Raw genomic sequence first — 16,636 nt, 5'->3', positions numbered from 1 at the left:
TACTGAATAATTCAGCTTTTTTTACATTTAATGAATAGGGAAAGTGGGAGGAGATAAAACCATCCTTTTGCATCTAAGCAGCGTGTCTGGATTGACGACTATTTTAAAAAGAGGTTTAAATGAGACTTCAGTACATGTGATGAGATAGATTAAGGAAATTAAGTACATTACTGTTCCAAACTAGCCTTGGGCTTATTGGAACTAAGGACTGCACACTTGGTTTAGGAATGTCTAAAGTTTTTGGAGATGAGGAAAGAAAATGTTAACTTAAACCACTTGTGGATTTAATCACAAAAATTTCCCTTCTATTGAGTATTTACTCTGAGATGCATGAACCACCTTTCACCCATTTACATTGGTACTCGTTCATCTAACAGGTACGCTGATAATAACTTGGTCTGGGAAGAGAGTGAGGTGGGGGGAGGCAGGCAGATGTGTGGTCGGGAAATATCATGCAGGGATCACAGATTGCAGGGGGGGTCGGACACCACATGGGGATGGTCAGACATGGTGCGGGATGGGTGGTACACCTGTTGAGGTGGAGACAGGCAGCATGCAAATTCAATGCTGTCTCCTCATTTCCATGATAGCAGCTTTGGGCCAAGCACTCCTGTGCTTCTGACTACCTCTGTGCTCAGTAGGGAGCCAAACAGTGTTCGCAGAGAGCACGTGGTACTGCCAGCCTTCTGTTCTTAAAGGCAGTCTGTCCCTTTTAAAGGGAAACACTGAATTACATGGGCTGCTACTGAATACTACTGGTGCAATTTTGAATAAGGAATATGGAACACCAGGGTTGAGAGAGGGCTTCAGGGTCACAGAAATGGCGCTGGAGGTGGTGTGGGTGGACAGGAGTAGAGATGCCATGGTTCCATTGTGGGTGGGGGAGTTGGGGGCCCTCAAGGACCACCCTCAGAAGGGAATGGAAGGAGGTGATCAAAGAGGGAAATTCTCGGTGTCTGGATCTGAGGACTTGGCAGCAGTGCCACAAGAAGTCTAATGACCTCTCATGGGTGGTCAAGATCAGTGAGTGCATCGTCACATGATCTCTCCTACCAACCACACCAACAACTTCTCATGCTGCTCAATGCACCATATCACATCACTCACCCAGCACCAGTCCCTGGCACTCAGGACTCACACCTAAAATCCAGATACTCCACTGAACCCTCACACACTCACCAATTCTGCCACCCTCACACTTCTCACTGCCTCCACATACCTCCAGTTACTCAGCTATAGTAGGCACACCATCTAAATGTAGTGCAATACAATCACAGACATTCTTCACTCTCTCTGGCATAAATAAAGGGGAGCAGGACAGAGCTGGTGGGGGACAAGGATGCCTGCATCGTCTGAGACCTACAGAGGAGATGATTCTCTGTATCATAGTGCTGGTGGTGACAGAGCCCGTGGCATCTGGTGTCACTGAGAATATTGAGGATGATGATATGCTCCTGCCTTATGCCCCTTCTCAATTCCCAGCTCACCCTCATCCTGTTATCTGGCATGATGAACAAGCTACAGATGATGTGATCATGGACCTTTTGCTTTCCACCCCAACCCCCTTCCCTCACCTCAACCTCCTGTTCTGATTTTTTGCTTTGACACCCAAGAACTGCCACCTGCCCAGCCACCACACACACAGGAGGAGAAGATAAAGAAACAGCACAGCACTGATGTTCTGTCACTTTATCTGACACTTGCAGCCACCAGCTCAGATATTGACACTGCACATACCTTGGAGGATAGTATAGAGTTGGGGTCTGCATGTGATGATCTGGGCATGAATGGGCTGCAGACAAGGGGAAATGTATGGTTCGTGTGACAACTCACCTGAAGGTGAGGTTGCAGATAAATTCTGCTGCAGAGGACCCAGATGAGGACATCATTGGGGTGGCATACAGGAGAATGCTGATAGGCATTCACACTGAGATGCTGGGTGCATTGGCTGGCCTGCCAGACAGCCTCCTGGCACTGTCAAGGAGCATGGAGGTATCCATCTCCAACTTGGCAGAGGGCATCACGCAGCCACTGCTCCATCACCCAGTCATCCTGCAGACCCAGAAGCACTGCAAGTGCAGCCCCCATGCAAGGTGCAGCCTTTGTGTGGATAGGTGACCAAATCCTCTTCCCTCCCTGTGAGGATGCAGCAACACTCTATAAATTTAGCAACTCATCACAATACTTCCAAAAACACTCAGAGTATTTTCAGCAACTTTTAAATAGCAGAAAATCTCCAAAATCACCTTGACTCCAAGTTGGGTGCCTGGTCCCTTAAGTAACTCTAGTAGGGCTGTGCGACATAATAATTGCACCAGTTCAGCTGCTTCTGGCACATGCAGGGAACGTCCACGAGAGCACCCTTCTCAATAGAGGGAGCTCGCAGGCTGCACCGGAAGTGGGTGCAGGTGCAGCATGCACCAGCATAAGGACAGTCAGCTTCCAAAACATCATCTTCAGCAATGCTACAGGTGCAAATTTTGTGCCCTAAATCACTCAACTGGAACCAAATGGATTAATAGCTGCTGTTTATTACACACTTCAAAGAGAGGCATGAGTAAATAGATATTAGCTGCAGTGTTCAGTTGCTACATGACTAATTTGCAAAGAATGTAGCTTTGAAGGAATTTGATATTCGTCATTAAAGAGCAAGAGTATTTTAGATCTTTACGGCATAAGATTTTACAAACTAATTACTTTTTCTAGGCTTGATGGATTGATTAAGGAGCATAGATAATATATTTAACTCAATTTCCATTGTATATTTACCTGATGCACATATTGCAATATAATATGGAAATGCACGACAATGAGGAGAAATGCCCTTACTGCATTCCTATAGAAATTATTCTGCTTGCGTTTTGAAAGGAATGGGCTAAGCAATCCACTCAAATAGAAATATCTTGCTTCTTTAGCTAATTCTATCAAAAGACAGAAAGTCAATCAGTACATACCTTGGTACCAAAAACAAACACTGAATATATGGAATATAACTTCCACCCAGAAGGATGGAGGAAACTTTAAGGAGAAAGGGAACTGAGCCCAGGCACTGACCTCATATTGGAATCAATTAAACAAATATCTATATCAGAAAGAGTTGAATGGGAGGAAAACTTGCAGCTCAACTAGTGTTACCAATCCTCCAGGATTGGCCAGGAGTCTCTAGGAATTAAAGATTGATTGCCAGGACATTGCAGTGAGCAAGTCAGGAATAATGTCTTAAGGGGATGACAAAAGATTGTGTGTCTTTTTCCATTCTCTTCCACTACTTTAGTTTATTAATGATAAAAATAGTGGAGATTGGGGGAAACATTTGTTTGACTGACAGTCAAGAATCATCCAATTGGGAATGTAGATTATCTTCACTTTCCAGCATGGATGTGTCAGGTGACCAATAGCCAGAGTCTGGTGTGGGGGATGGAGGTGTGGGTTGGTTGGAGGTGGCAGGTCATGTGACAAAACCTCCCCAATAAGTCCAATCGATTTGGCAAACCCTAGGTTCAACTCAGTGGCCGGAATTTTAGGGTGGGCAGACGGGATCCAGCCTCCGACGTAAAGTCGTCGGCGAACCCGCTTCCACCTCGCCTGGGGATCCGTTCCGTATTTTACGGGTCTCCAGGCTTTAATTGTGCTGAGGCAGGACTTCCACCTTGAGGTAGGACGTCCTGCCTCATTGAGCTGCTGGCCAGTCTGCGGGCCATCAGCTCTTAGTCCTAGCAGCGCTACCAGGAGTGGTGGCCACTGCTGGGACTGCAGCCCAGCCAAAGATAGATGAAGATATGGAGCCGGGAGGCAAGGTAAGTGTTGGTTGCCTCGCCGGAGGTAATCAGTCAGGTCCCGGAGAGGCAAGGGTGATCAGTTGGCGGGAAGGGGGGAAGTATTGGGTGCTGGGGGGGTTTGGGATAGTGGGGGCGGCCCTCCATCAGGCACCCTGTGCCCGATGAGCAAGTTCCCCCCCCCCACCTACCTCCGGGACAATCGGCAGCTGCCTAGATTTCCCTAAAATTCCAGCCAGTGTGTTGAAATCATGACTCATGACCTTCTTTCACAGAGCACCAAAACAGAAGAGCTCCTTACCATCATCAGACCTCCCCTCAGACCTTCCTTCCTCATGTAATCCTTAGGTTTTGAAAGCCCAAAGTTGGGATCATTACTTCCCGATTTACCTTATCCCGTTTCCTCTTTCAAACCTTTTAGATTTACACTATAGGCCTTGACCCTTCACTTCACAACAACAAGCTGCATAAAAACATGGTAGGACAAAATCTTGATCAAAGAGATGTATTTTAAGGAGCGTCTTAAAGGAGGAGAGTTGGAGTGTCAGAGTGATTATGGAGGGAATCCCAGAACTCGGGACCTAGCAGCTGAAGACACGGCTGCCAATGATGGAATGATTAAAGTTGGGGATGCTCAAGAGGCCAGTATTAGATGAGCTCAGATATCTCAGAGGGCTGTGGGGCTGGAGGAGATTACAGAGATAGGGTGGGGTGAGGCCATGAAGGGATTTGAAAATAACAATAAGAATTTTAAAATCCAGGCATTACTTGACCGGGAGCCAATGTAGGTCAGCGAGCACAGGGATGAAGGGTGGGCGGAATTTGGCTCGAGTTAGGGCACGGGTAGCAGAGTTGTAAATGACATCAAGTTTATAGAGGGTAGAATTTGAGAGGCCAGCCAAGAGAGCATTGGAATAGTCAAATCTAGAGGTAACAAGGGATGCATGAGGTTTCAGCAGCTGCTGAGCTGAGGCAGGGGCAGAGTCGGGTGATATTACTGAAGTGGATATCGGTGGTCGGAAGCTCATCTCGGTGTTAGATATGACACCAAAGTTGCAAACAGTCTGGTTCAGCCTCAGAAGGAGACTGATGAAGTCGATAGCTAGGAACAGAGTTTGAACTGGGGACCGAAGACAATGAGAAAATCTAAGAAAGTTAAGAAAACCAATGCAGCTTGTTCACTCCACCAACCACTCTGGTTCAGTTCTATCCAATCTATTTGGCTCTTATTCTGAACCTTTACAAGCCACTAGTTAGGCAACAGCAGAGGTATTGCGGCCAGTTCTGGGCACCACACTTCAGGAAAAATGTCAGAGGGTGCAGAGGAGATTTACTAGAATCCTAACAGGAATGAGGGACTTCAGTTATATGGAGAGACTAGAGAACCTGAGATTGTTCTCCTTGCAGCAGTGAAGGTTAAGAAGAGATTTGATAGAGGTATTCAAAATCATGAGCAGTGTGGATAGAATAAGGAGAAACAGTTTCCAGTGGGAGAAGAGTCAGTAACCAGTGGACACGGATTTTAAAGTAGTTGACAAAAGCACCTGAAGGGAGATAAAGAGAATTAATTTTGCACAGTGAGTTGTTATGATCTGGAAAGAGTGGTAGAAGCTGATTTGATATTAACTTTCAAAAAGGAATTGGATCAAAGACTTGAAGGGGAAAGATTAGCAAGGCAATGGGGAAAGAGTAGAGGAGTGAAACTAATTGGATTGCTGTTTCAAAGAGCCAGCAAAGAATGAGCATTCTATAATTCAACGAATTAATCCCCTGAGATAAATACTGTCAGATCTTCTCAGACAATTAAGCCAAATGTTGTAAGATTTACTCATCTTCACTAGTCAACCTTGGCCTGCTGTCCTCCTCAGACAATGTCTCTTCTAATAAACCTTTGGCAAAGCCCTCAACCATTGGGCCCAATGGAAGATGCTTATCTCCATTCTTATATGTTCCTATAAGCTCAGTCTCAACCAGATAATTGGTGGTTCTTTTGTATTACATGTTCATCAACCAATTCCTCTGTATGTGGCAATAATTCTCTTGCTCTGCACTGTGGCATCTGCTTCCAATTTGCTGCACATGTGGCTCTTGATGGCTGGAACTGTCATTTTTTATTCCAACAGTTATTTGATTCGAAATTAGTCTCAGGTCTAGTTTAGTTCCACATACTCTTCAATCCATACAGTGCCCGGATGCAGTGTAATCGTGCTTCCACCCAGCCCACTCTCTTGATTTTTATAATTTAATAGATCTGAATTACTCAGAATCATCCTCAGGCCATTTTTTGGAGAGCAGGAATGAAAAGTGTGCACTATGAATATCAAATGTTGCATTTAGTCACTGATGGGAATGTTCAAACAAGTAAACTCCTTTTTTTTGTTGATCATACACCAGTTGCCTCAGGGCATGAGAGCTTATAGATGTGGGTCACTCTTATCTTCGTGTTAGAAGGTCAGAGTTCAAGATCCATTCCGGGACTTAAGTACATAATCATGGCTGACATTTCAATGCAATCCTGAAGGCGTGTTTCATTGTCAGAGTCTTTAACATGAACATAGGAACAAGAGGAGGCCATTCAGCCCCTTCAGTCTGTTCCACCATTCAGTTGGATCTTGGCTGATCTGTACCTCAACTCCTTTTACCCACCTTTGTTTCATATCACTTGATAGAATTACCTAACTATGTATCGATCTCAGTCTTGAAATTTTCAATTGACCCAGCATCCACAGCCATTTGGAGGAGATAATTCCAGATATCTGCTACCTTTGTGTGAAGAATTGCTTCCTGGTTTCACTTCTGAATGGCCTGTTTCTAATTTAAGATTGTGCCCCTTTGTTGTGAAGATGAGATGTTAAACAAAATCTAAAGATCTCATGGTGCTCTTTGAAGAAAAGCAGGGTTGTTGTGCTGGCCAGCATCTATCCCTCAACTAATTCCACTGACAGATTATCTGGCTACTGTTAGCACATTTGCCTACTAAACAAGAGTGACTACACTTCAAAAGTAATTGATTAGCTGCAGAGCACTTTGGGATGTCTTGATGACAGAACAGTTGATAGACAAATACAATTCTTTTTTAGGATGAGGCATTCATGTCTGTGCTTTTTGCTGGAACTAATCCCCCTGGTTGTTCTCTTCCTGTAGTCCTGTATGTTCTTCTTCTTCAAACATACATTCAATTTTCTTTTATAAGGTGCAATGTTCCCTGTCTAAACCACTCCACGTGACAAAGAATTTTGTATGTAAACATTCCAAGTATTGTATTGATATTGATGTTATTCGTGTATTTAAATGTGTTTAATTTTCTGTAAGATTGGAAATATTTAAAAATGTAAGGATTCTGGTAGTTGTTTAATTGTAACTCTTAATTATTCAATGGCTAAAATCAACAGCATGGTTTGTTAAACCTAATGAACTACTTTTGAATGTCAGCCATGGCTCAGTGGTTGGCACTCTCACCTCTGAGCCAGAAAGTTGTGAGTGCACATCCCACTCCAGAGACTTGAGCTCACAATTTAAGTTGTCACTCCAGTGCAGTACTGCCGGAATGCTGCATTATCAGAGGTACTTGTTATGTATTTGGCAGTTTGCTGGATATTTTATATATCTGATTTATCTCACAGCAATGCAGAGATGACACTAAAAAAAACAAAATACTGCAGATGCTGGAAATCTAAAATAAAAACAAGAAATGCTGGAAATACTCAGCAGGTCTGGCAGCATCTGTGGAGAGAGAAGCAGAGTTAACGTTTCGGGTCAGTGACCCTTCTTCGGAACTCAGTCACTGACCCGAAACGTTAACTCTGCTTCTCTCTCCACAGATGCTGCCAGACCTGCTGAGTATTTCCAGCATTTCTTGTTTTTATTTTAGATTTCCAGCATCCGCAGTATTTTGTTTTGATTTTAGTGTCATCTCTGCCAGACCTGCTGAGTATTTCCAGCATTTCTTGTTTTATTTCAGAGATGACACTAGTTCTAAATCAAAAACTAGTTTATTTACAGTACTTTAAAATACAATTACAAGATTTCAACATATTGTTTCTACAGAACACAGTCTATGTTTACTGGAACCTTCTCAATGGTTTCCATTCATTAACTCTCAAACTCCACCCACAGGGTTAAGCAATTAAACACAGTGAACATTAATCAGTGAACAGGCTAACACAATCAATCACAGATCAATTAACCCATTGGGCACGACAGTACTATCTTCTGGATGAGATGTTAAACCAAGGCGTTGTCTGCCTCTTAGGAGGCTGTAAAAGACCCACGGGCACTATTTTGAAGAGGACCTGGGGAGTTCTCTCCATGTCCTGGCCAATATTTATTCCTCAACCATTATCACTAAAACAGATCTGATCATTTTCATATTGCTGTTTGTGGGATCTTGCTGGGTGAAAATTGGCTGCTGCATTTCCTATATTACAACAGTGACTACACTTCAGAAGTACTTCATTTGGTGTAAAACTCTTGGGATGTCCTCGGGTTGTGAAAGGTGCTATAGAAATCCAAGAAATTCAAAGACATAGCAGCACGATTGATTGGCACCCCATTTACCACTTTAAATATTCACTTCCTCTATCACCACCGCATGCTGGAAGCAGTGTGTAGCATCTACAAGATGCACTGTAGCAATTTGCCAAGGCTCCTGGGATAACACCTTCGAAACCCATGACCTCTACCATCTACAAGAACAAGGGCAGCAGACACATGGGAACACCACCACCTGCAAGTTCCCCTCCAAGTCATACATAATCCTGACTTGGAAATATATCGTTGTTCCTTCACTGTCACTGAGATAAATTGTGGAACTCCTTCCCGAACTGCACGTTGGGTGTACCTATACCACATGGACTGCAGCGGTTCAGACTAAAGGGTGAGGAAATGATGGCTAACACTACTGCACTAAATTGTTTATAATGCAGAAACTATTTCTTGCTTATCTATTCAAACTGTCAACAGAGCCATGAACAGAAAGTTCCATTAAACCCATACTGAAGGTCCATGTGACTCGGTCAGGGAAAGGTCAGAGGAACCTAGTGGGTGCTTATGAATTCTAGTTAGTTTTGTTATTAACTGTATAACTCTGTTGGAGTTGCATGCTTTTGTCTAACTAAGTGTATAAGCCTTATTCTTACATTGTACAACAATGTGAATAAAGTAAGTTGATAGTTAAAGAAAGGACTGAGTTTCCTCCTCTTTGTACTAAGCCATTAACTGTAGCTCTGGATTAAGCTGGAGGGTGGCTCTTCTGTCACCTGATATCCCCAAATACCCAGCCTGAGCCTGAATTAAGAGGACTTCAATCCCACGTGACGGCCAGGATCAAGTGGGTGCAGGGAATAAAGGGGACAAGGGGGATTTGACTCCATGCCACGGTTAACATAATTGGCGTCCCTGGGTGGGCTCGAGGATAAATCTCTCCGTTGAATCAGCGGGAGACTCGAGCCGAACCGAATTGGCAAAGTACAGAGAGAACAGGAACTTAGGGGTTAATTTGTAGCTACTAACATAAGATGACGAAACAAAGGGAATCTCCAAACCCTGGAGACCCGGATCGTTTTGATTGGAAGGGATTCCTCCAAAAATACGTAATAGCGAAGTGGCCGCAATACGGAGCGTATACTGGTCACAATAGCGATAGGGGAAGCCCTTTGGAAGACTGCACAGGCAAAAATGTCAGCTAGGAAATTTAAAAAGATACAGAAGTCAGTAGCCACTTGCTTACTTGAGGAATGGATAGAATGCCAACAGAAGGCTAAAAATGAGCAGAACAGATGAGAGGAAGAGAATAAAAAACTCCGAGAGGAGGCAGCCCGCCTTAGTGATAAAGTAACTGATTTGCAGGAACAGAGAAGTGCGGATTTGATGCATATGAACCAATATCAGTTAGTGTGAAAAACTAGTTACGGAAAAAAGTAGGTGAGAGAAAGAAGCCCAAGCAGCTAAAGCTGAGGTGGAAGGATGGAAGCAGCAATGTAGTGATTTAAAAACTGCCATGAATGTGATTCAGAGAGCAGCTCAGGAAAAGAGAAGTAATTCAGGTGATCACACAAAGTGTCAAAAATACATAGCGAGACTGCAAGAGCAGCTAGCCATGCAGAGAGGTATAATCTGTGCTTTTACACCCGAAGGAAGTGAGGAGAATGGTGAAGGGGGCATAGATTGGAATGTGTTAGCAGACGAAGCGACTAGATACGGCCATGATGACGGAGACCCTCTACCCGAGGATCCTCCGCCAGCATATGAGACAAAGCCAAAGGAGCCATCGGCCCCCATGGCCCCCCTTGTGACCACTGGGGCAGTGATAGGTGCAGATGGTCAGGTGGCAGCTGGCCCGCGTATGACGTATTCCACTCCAATGGGAGTACAGCAATTGAGGGATATTGCGAAAGACATTGGGACGTGCGCACCCGGGGATGATCCTAATGGCTGTTCCAAGCGGTCAGTCAACAGAGAGGAATACACGGCTTAGATGATGCTGAAGAAAGAAAATTAATTATAATGTGCCTACACCCACACATTCACTCCGCCCTACCGGAGGAACAAAAACTCGGTAGAGGCACAAATGAGGATTTAAAAGAACAAGTATTAAATGTCATGGGCGCCAACAGAGGGGACCCAGTGGAGGCGCTAACGAAATGCTATCAAAGAAAAGATGAACACCCTGTCGCGTTTGCAGCTCGCATCTGGGCGGTGTTTCAAGGGGTATATGGCGCGAACCTAGATAGAGCCAATCCAACGGCAGAGATTAGAAATTGATGGCTGAGAACGCTGGTGTCGCATGGCACTGAGGAGTCAAGAAGGGCACTAGATCAATTTGATCCCTCTGATGACACGCACACAGAGGCTTGGGTACTCAGGAGGATGGTTAGAGCATGGGAGAAGGAAACAACAAAATTCTCCAAGGCCCCAGGGGGAAAGGCAATGCCTGTCAAAGATCAGACAATAACCTGGAGAAATGAAGGGAGGGGAACTACACAAGGGGCACCCCACCCAGCCTTTCAGACAGGAGGAAGGGGTAGAGGCATTGGGAGAGGATCCGTCCTAGGAACAGGGAGAACTCCGAGCGGGCCGACCCACTGCTATAATTGTGGCCAGGAGGGACATTTCAAAAGAGAATACCCAAACCTGAGATGAGAAAATGCAGGTCGGGGAGTAGGCCAGAACAAACGGCAGAGCCTACCCGTGGAAGGACTGAATAGGTCGAATCCTCAATGTGATATACTAGAGATAGCACCGTCTTCGGGGTTGTACCCTGAACCACAATGACGGTCGCAGGCCTCTCCATTATGGGTGTGTGACACGCGATGGGATAACACAGGGAGACTCCTAGTGAATGGTAGGGTTGGAGGCCGCCCTGTCACGTTGCTTTGGGACACTGGAGGATCCTGAACCACCGTAAACACCACCAATGTTAGTAAAGTAGATTGGGAAATTCAAAGTAAACTTGTTTCACGTGGATTTACAGGACATTCACAAGTGGGATATGTGAGCGTACCGTTGGAAGTTAGTGTGGGGGACGTAGCAATAGAGTACTCAGTGGTTCTCATTGAGTTACCCAGAGAACAAGAACATATATTAGGGTGTGATTACATGGCTAAAGCAGGACTCTGTTTTGACCCTGTTAATTGTGCGATTTGGCAAATGCCCTTGGGCATGGGTAGTAGAGATCACACATCCGCCCCGGTGGGGGAATACCAGGATAGGACATGCACGTTTGGGGAACTGTGGACAAGACCAGAAGAAATGAGTAGCGATAGTGAAGTACAACAAATTATCACACGGAATTCAGTAGTATTTGCTCGACATAAACATGATTGTGGGAGTGTGTGTATACAGGGCCCAGACCCCAAACCACTGAAGCAATATGATTTTTCGAAACAGGCAGAAGAGGAGGTGAGAAAGGTGATACAGAGTTTGCTGCTACAAGGGATACTAAGACTGGTAGCCTCCAAAAACAACTCGCCTATTTGGCTGGTGAGGAAACCGGACGGTAGCTGGCGACTAACGATAGACGATCGAGAATTAAATAAGGTAACCCCCGTTAACGGCCCCTACCGTAGTGACTAGCCCAGAGACGGTAGTTAAACAAAATGAGGATGCACAGTGGTTCATGGTTTTGGACATAAGTAACGGTTTTTGGTCTATTCCACTAGAGAAGGAATGCCAGTATAAATTTGCGTTTACCTTTCAAGGACAACAATATACATGGACTGCCCTGCCACAGGGATTTCATAATTCCCCATCTATATTTCACCAACGTTTAAGGGAAGGGTTAAAAAAATTCTCAAAGCCGGAATGTCTGGTGCAGTACGTAGACGATTTACTGCTGCAAACTGAAACGGAACAGGAACATTATCAGTTACTAAGTGAATTACTACAATTGTTACACGAATTGGGACTAAAAGTAAACGCTAAAAAAGGGCAAGTTATGAAACAGAAGGTTACTTATTTGGGAATGATCTTGACATTGGGAAAGAGAGAAATTGACCAACGAAGGGTAGTAGCGGTTGGCAGACTCCCTGTCCCGAGGGATGTAAAAGGGTTGAGATCTTTCCTGGGTTTGGTGGGATATTGCAGAGACCATATTGATGGATTCACTACAAAAGCGGCCCCATTAATGGAACTATTGAGAAAGAATGTGGCGTGGGAGTGGAAAACTGAACACGCACAGGACATTTCAGATTTAAAGCAGGCACTAGCTGCTGCGCCTGCTCTGAAAATCCTAAATCCAACTCAGCTGTTTTCATTGGAGGTAGCTACCACAGACACCACCCTCTCGGCAGTTCTGTTACAGGAGACACACGGGAAATTGAAACCAGTAGCATATGCCTTACGTATGCTTTCACCGGTAGAGCAGAGGTATACGACGTGCGAGAAACATTTGTTAGCAGTTATTTGGGCGGTACAGTATTTTACTTACATAGTGGGACTGAACCCACTTACAATACTGACAGAACATACCCCTGTACAGTTACTATTAGATCAAAGATGGGTCAGTAAGTCAGAACCGAATTGCTAGGTGGACACTATTGTTGCAAGGAAGAAACATAAGCGTGAAAGGAGTAAAAACTACCACTATGTTGGCAGACAGCCTAGTGTATCAAGGAGAGAAACATGAGTGTCAAGTCATGATAGCAAATGATCCCAAGGGACCATTTGTATCAAAACAAAAAGGAGGGGGTAGGAGTGGATTGGAGAAAGCAATGGGGACAGAAAGCAAAGGTGCAAAGGGAAAAGAAGAACCCCACTTAAAAATTTTTGTGGATGGTTCGTCATCAGGACAGGATGGCGAGAGGAGGACTGGGTGCGGGATATATGTAGAAGATGAACACGGTCAGGAAAAATTTAGCGCAGCCTTAAAATTGTCTCAAACCATGAGCGCGCAGGCGGCAGAATTAGCAGCCGTCGCATATGTGGTTGGCCACCCAGAATACTTCCCGCCCGGATCAGTTATATATTCTGATAGCATGTATGTCTGTAATAGCCTCACGGAACATTTGCCCTTATGGGAGGCGAGAGGTTTTGTTTCAGCGGATAGGAAGCCCCTTCCATCAGCTCCATTATTAAGATACATCTTTGAGGGAGCACAGGGGAAAGGATATGGGATCACAAAGGTAAAAGCTCATTCAAAACTTGCTCCGGAAGGGAACAGGAAAGCGGATGAGCTCGCCAAACAAGGTGCTGTTAGTGGGCAGGAATGGAAGCCACCAATTGAGGACATTGGGGAACAGAAAGGAAAACAGGTTAAGGTAATGGATTTAACAGCGGAGCAGAAGAAAGATGGAGAATTGAAAAAACTGATAGAAGGAGTAGAGTCAGATACATAGAAAGATTACAAGGGGGTCTATATTCAGGACGGAGTGGTTTTATGCGAAGGAAAATTCGTAGCCCCAGAGGGGGTACGAAACCAAATAATCCACTGGTACCATGACTTCTGGGGACATAAAGGGACAGAAAGTACCTTGGAAAGGATAAAGGAGGTGTGCTGGTGCCTGGAATGAAAGGTGACGTGAAAATAAACGTCAAGAATTGTTTGATCAGTGCACAACACAACCCCGATAGGAATGTCAAGAAAGGGGCCCTCCGACATACTAGACCAGTAGAAGGGCCTTGGACTAATTTACAGATAGACTATGTAGGACCCTTACCCTCCCACTCCAGGAGGGTTTAAATACATTCTAGTAATAGTAGATACATTTACCAAATGGGTGGAAGCTTTCCCAACCAGAACAAATACAGCCAAAGTCACTGCGAAAATTCTGTTAGAAAGGGTATTCACTCGGTGGGGTTTACCCCGAAGCATAGAATCAGATCAGGGAACACATTTTACAGCCCAAGTAATGCAAAATGTCATGACCCTCTTTGGGGTTAAACAGAAATTCCACATATCCTATAGACCACAGTCTAGTGGAATTGTGGAAAGGATGAATCGGACATTGAAAAACATGATAGCTAAAATGGTACAGCAGCACAAGGCGACCTGGCAGATTGTTTTGCCCTATGTGTTGATGGTAATCAGGAATACCGTAGCTTCATCAACAGGTTATACTCCCTATAAACTCATGACGGGAAGGGACATGAGAGGAATGGAGGGGTTGGTAGGTTTGGACGTCCGAACCCGAGGTGGACAGTATTATATCAGAAAAATGGGTACAACAGCTAGTAGAAACAGTGAGGGAAGCAAATTACGTAGCAGCTCACCAACAGGGAAAGAAGAGACAGCAAAGCAAAGCTTATTTCGATGTGAAAGCCAGCCCGATAGAGTTGAGCCCCGGACAAAGGGTAATGATCAGAATATACCAGCCCACCTCATTTTTGAGTCCAAAGTTTTCCGGTCCCTATGAGATAGTAGATAAAGCCAGTCCATCTGTATACAAAGTATTAACGGCACCAGATCAATGTGGCTGGTATCACATTAATCAGTTAAAGTTAGTAGGAGAAAAACAAGATAATCACAGTTGACATGTGATGCTTGATGCTACCGATGTTCCGACCGAAGGTCAGGGAGATCAAGAGCAGGATCAACTGCGGATCCAAGCGGAAGTGTTTGAAAGACAACCTGATGTTGTACGTCCGCATACAGAGGGAAATCGAGGGAAAAAAATGAAAGAAAAATAAAGAAAACAGGGGAAGTAAGTGTGTTAGGAGAAATGGACGGTTAGAATCAGGAACAAATTGGGAACAAGATATAGACAGTCTGGCTCAGTGTATGGAGAGACTGGACTTAAAATAGGATAAGAAAGAAACTGTAAATAAAAGCAGAAATTACACTTGTATATTACAGGTCCAGCTCACAATGAAGAGGGTGATACATTGCATTGCAATTGGATTGACCATATTTGGGACAATAGGTGAACCCGCATTGGAGCTGTCACGACGAATGAACACGCCTGAAGCAGTGGCGACGTGGGAAGACTATCCCGTGGCCAGAAACAACTTTGCTCCGCAGATCAAGATAGTTCGAACCAACAAAGGACAGCGAGAAGATTTAAATTTGTATTATGAGGGAGTGGATGGGTTGGCGTGTGCAGGAAAAACATTGGTATACCAGAGGAACAGAAGTTTGACCTTAACTAACAGAGTGTTAGGTACCTGTGACGAGGATAGAGGAAGATATTATGTTGGGGCAATGTTTCATATTCCCCGACACGGGAGCAATTTGACCGACCCTTTAAAGAGAGTCCATAACGTGGGCAAGTACCAGGAGGGTATTTGGATATCTTTAAGTAACCCACCATCTCATGCTATTGTAATGGATGGTGTTGAGAAAGGGGTAGATTTGTCAAAATTTCATCAAGGGGAGAATCACTGGGCCTGTCCGGAAGAGACAACGAGACCGAAACGTACAAATTGCGGGCTCAGCACCTATGAAAATTGTTCATTGTCCATTTTGCCTGTAAATAACCAGACATTTTTACAATATGCCCTTGTGGGGCAAACGTATTACATAGCCACGGCTGCTATAAATTACAAGGGATGGAAACAGTGCCCTCTGGGGGGACACAATGTAGCCATTCACAATGTAACCTCGGACTTGGTTGTTGGTGGACAAGCCCTGCCTAAGCCAATAACGAGGATAGTGATAAAGGAGAATCTCACGATCCAACGTACTGATACAGATCAAGAGGTACGGGAATATATTGCCACCGAATTACCACCCATCCCACACCTAACAGCGGATTGCAGAAGAGGCAAAAGAGATAATTCATCAATGGAATAAACACACTAAAACAATTAGAACTCATGCCGACAAGGCAAATGAACGTTGCGTGACCCAGGGTTTTGGAGTAAGTTTTGGAATTGGGGATCTAATGTTCAAATACATCCATGGGTCAGAATTGTATCACATATTGCTGTCATTAGTGATTCTATGTGCGCTAATAATTGTTGTATTCAATGTATATCAGCTTAGAAGGTGGAAAAATGAACTTTTGCGAAGATTGGATGATGGGGGTATAATGAAACAAAAGGAACGGTTATCAATATAAACAAAAGCTGTAAAAACAAACAAGGTGAATAAAGAAAATTGATAGTTAAAGAAAGGACTGAGTTCCCTCCTCTTTGTACTAAGCCATTAACTGTAGCTGTGGATTAAGCTGGAGGGTGGTTCTTCTGTAACCTGATATCCCCAAATACCCAGCCTGAGCCTGAATTAAGAGGACTTCAGTCCCACATGACGGCCAGGATCAAGTGGGTGCAGGGAATAAAGGGGACAAGGGGGAGTTGACTCCGCGCCACGGTTAACAGAGTACAAGAGCAAGGAAGTTATGTTAAAATTGTATAAGACACTAGTTTAGCCTCAGCTGGAGTATTGCGTCCAGTTCTGGGTGCCGCATTTTAGCAAGGTCATGAAA

The 16,636-nt window shown here is 44.4% G+C and overlaps 2 protein-coding genes across 2 annotated transcripts; both read left to right on the top strand.

The window, feature by feature from the left end:
- The first annotated feature begins 12,985 nt into the window (after nucleotides 1–12,985).
- Nucleotides 12,986–13,609, top strand: LOC137383605 (ribonuclease H-like). The gene has a single exon (XM_068056760.1). It carries the CDS (start codon nucleotides 12,986–12,988, stop codon nucleotides 13,607–13,609), a length of 624 nt encoding a protein of 207 aa, XP_067912861.1.
- Nucleotides 13,610–14,834: 1,225 nt separating this feature from the next.
- Nucleotides 14,835–16,290, top strand: LOC137383663 (uncharacterized). The gene is made up of 2 exons (XM_068056820.1): nucleotides 14,835–14,914; nucleotides 15,067–16,290. The coding sequence occupies exon 2, from the start codon at nucleotides 15,079–15,081 to the stop codon at nucleotides 16,000–16,002; it is 924 nt and encodes a 307-aa protein (XP_067912921.1). The 5' UTR covers nucleotides 14,835–14,914; nucleotides 15,067–15,078; the 3' UTR covers nucleotides 16,003–16,290.
- Nucleotides 16,291–16,636: the final 346 nt, after the last annotated feature.

This window comes from Heterodontus francisci, chromosome 24, assembly GCF_036365525.1.
Source record: "Heterodontus francisci isolate sHetFra1 chromosome 24, sHetFra1.hap1, whole genome shotgun sequence".
NCBI classification, from domain to species: domain Eukaryota; kingdom Metazoa; phylum Chordata; class Chondrichthyes; order Heterodontiformes; family Heterodontidae; genus Heterodontus; species Heterodontus francisci.
Note: the sequence above shows the minus strand (reverse complement) of the source record. Positions and strands in the feature narration are given on the sequence as shown.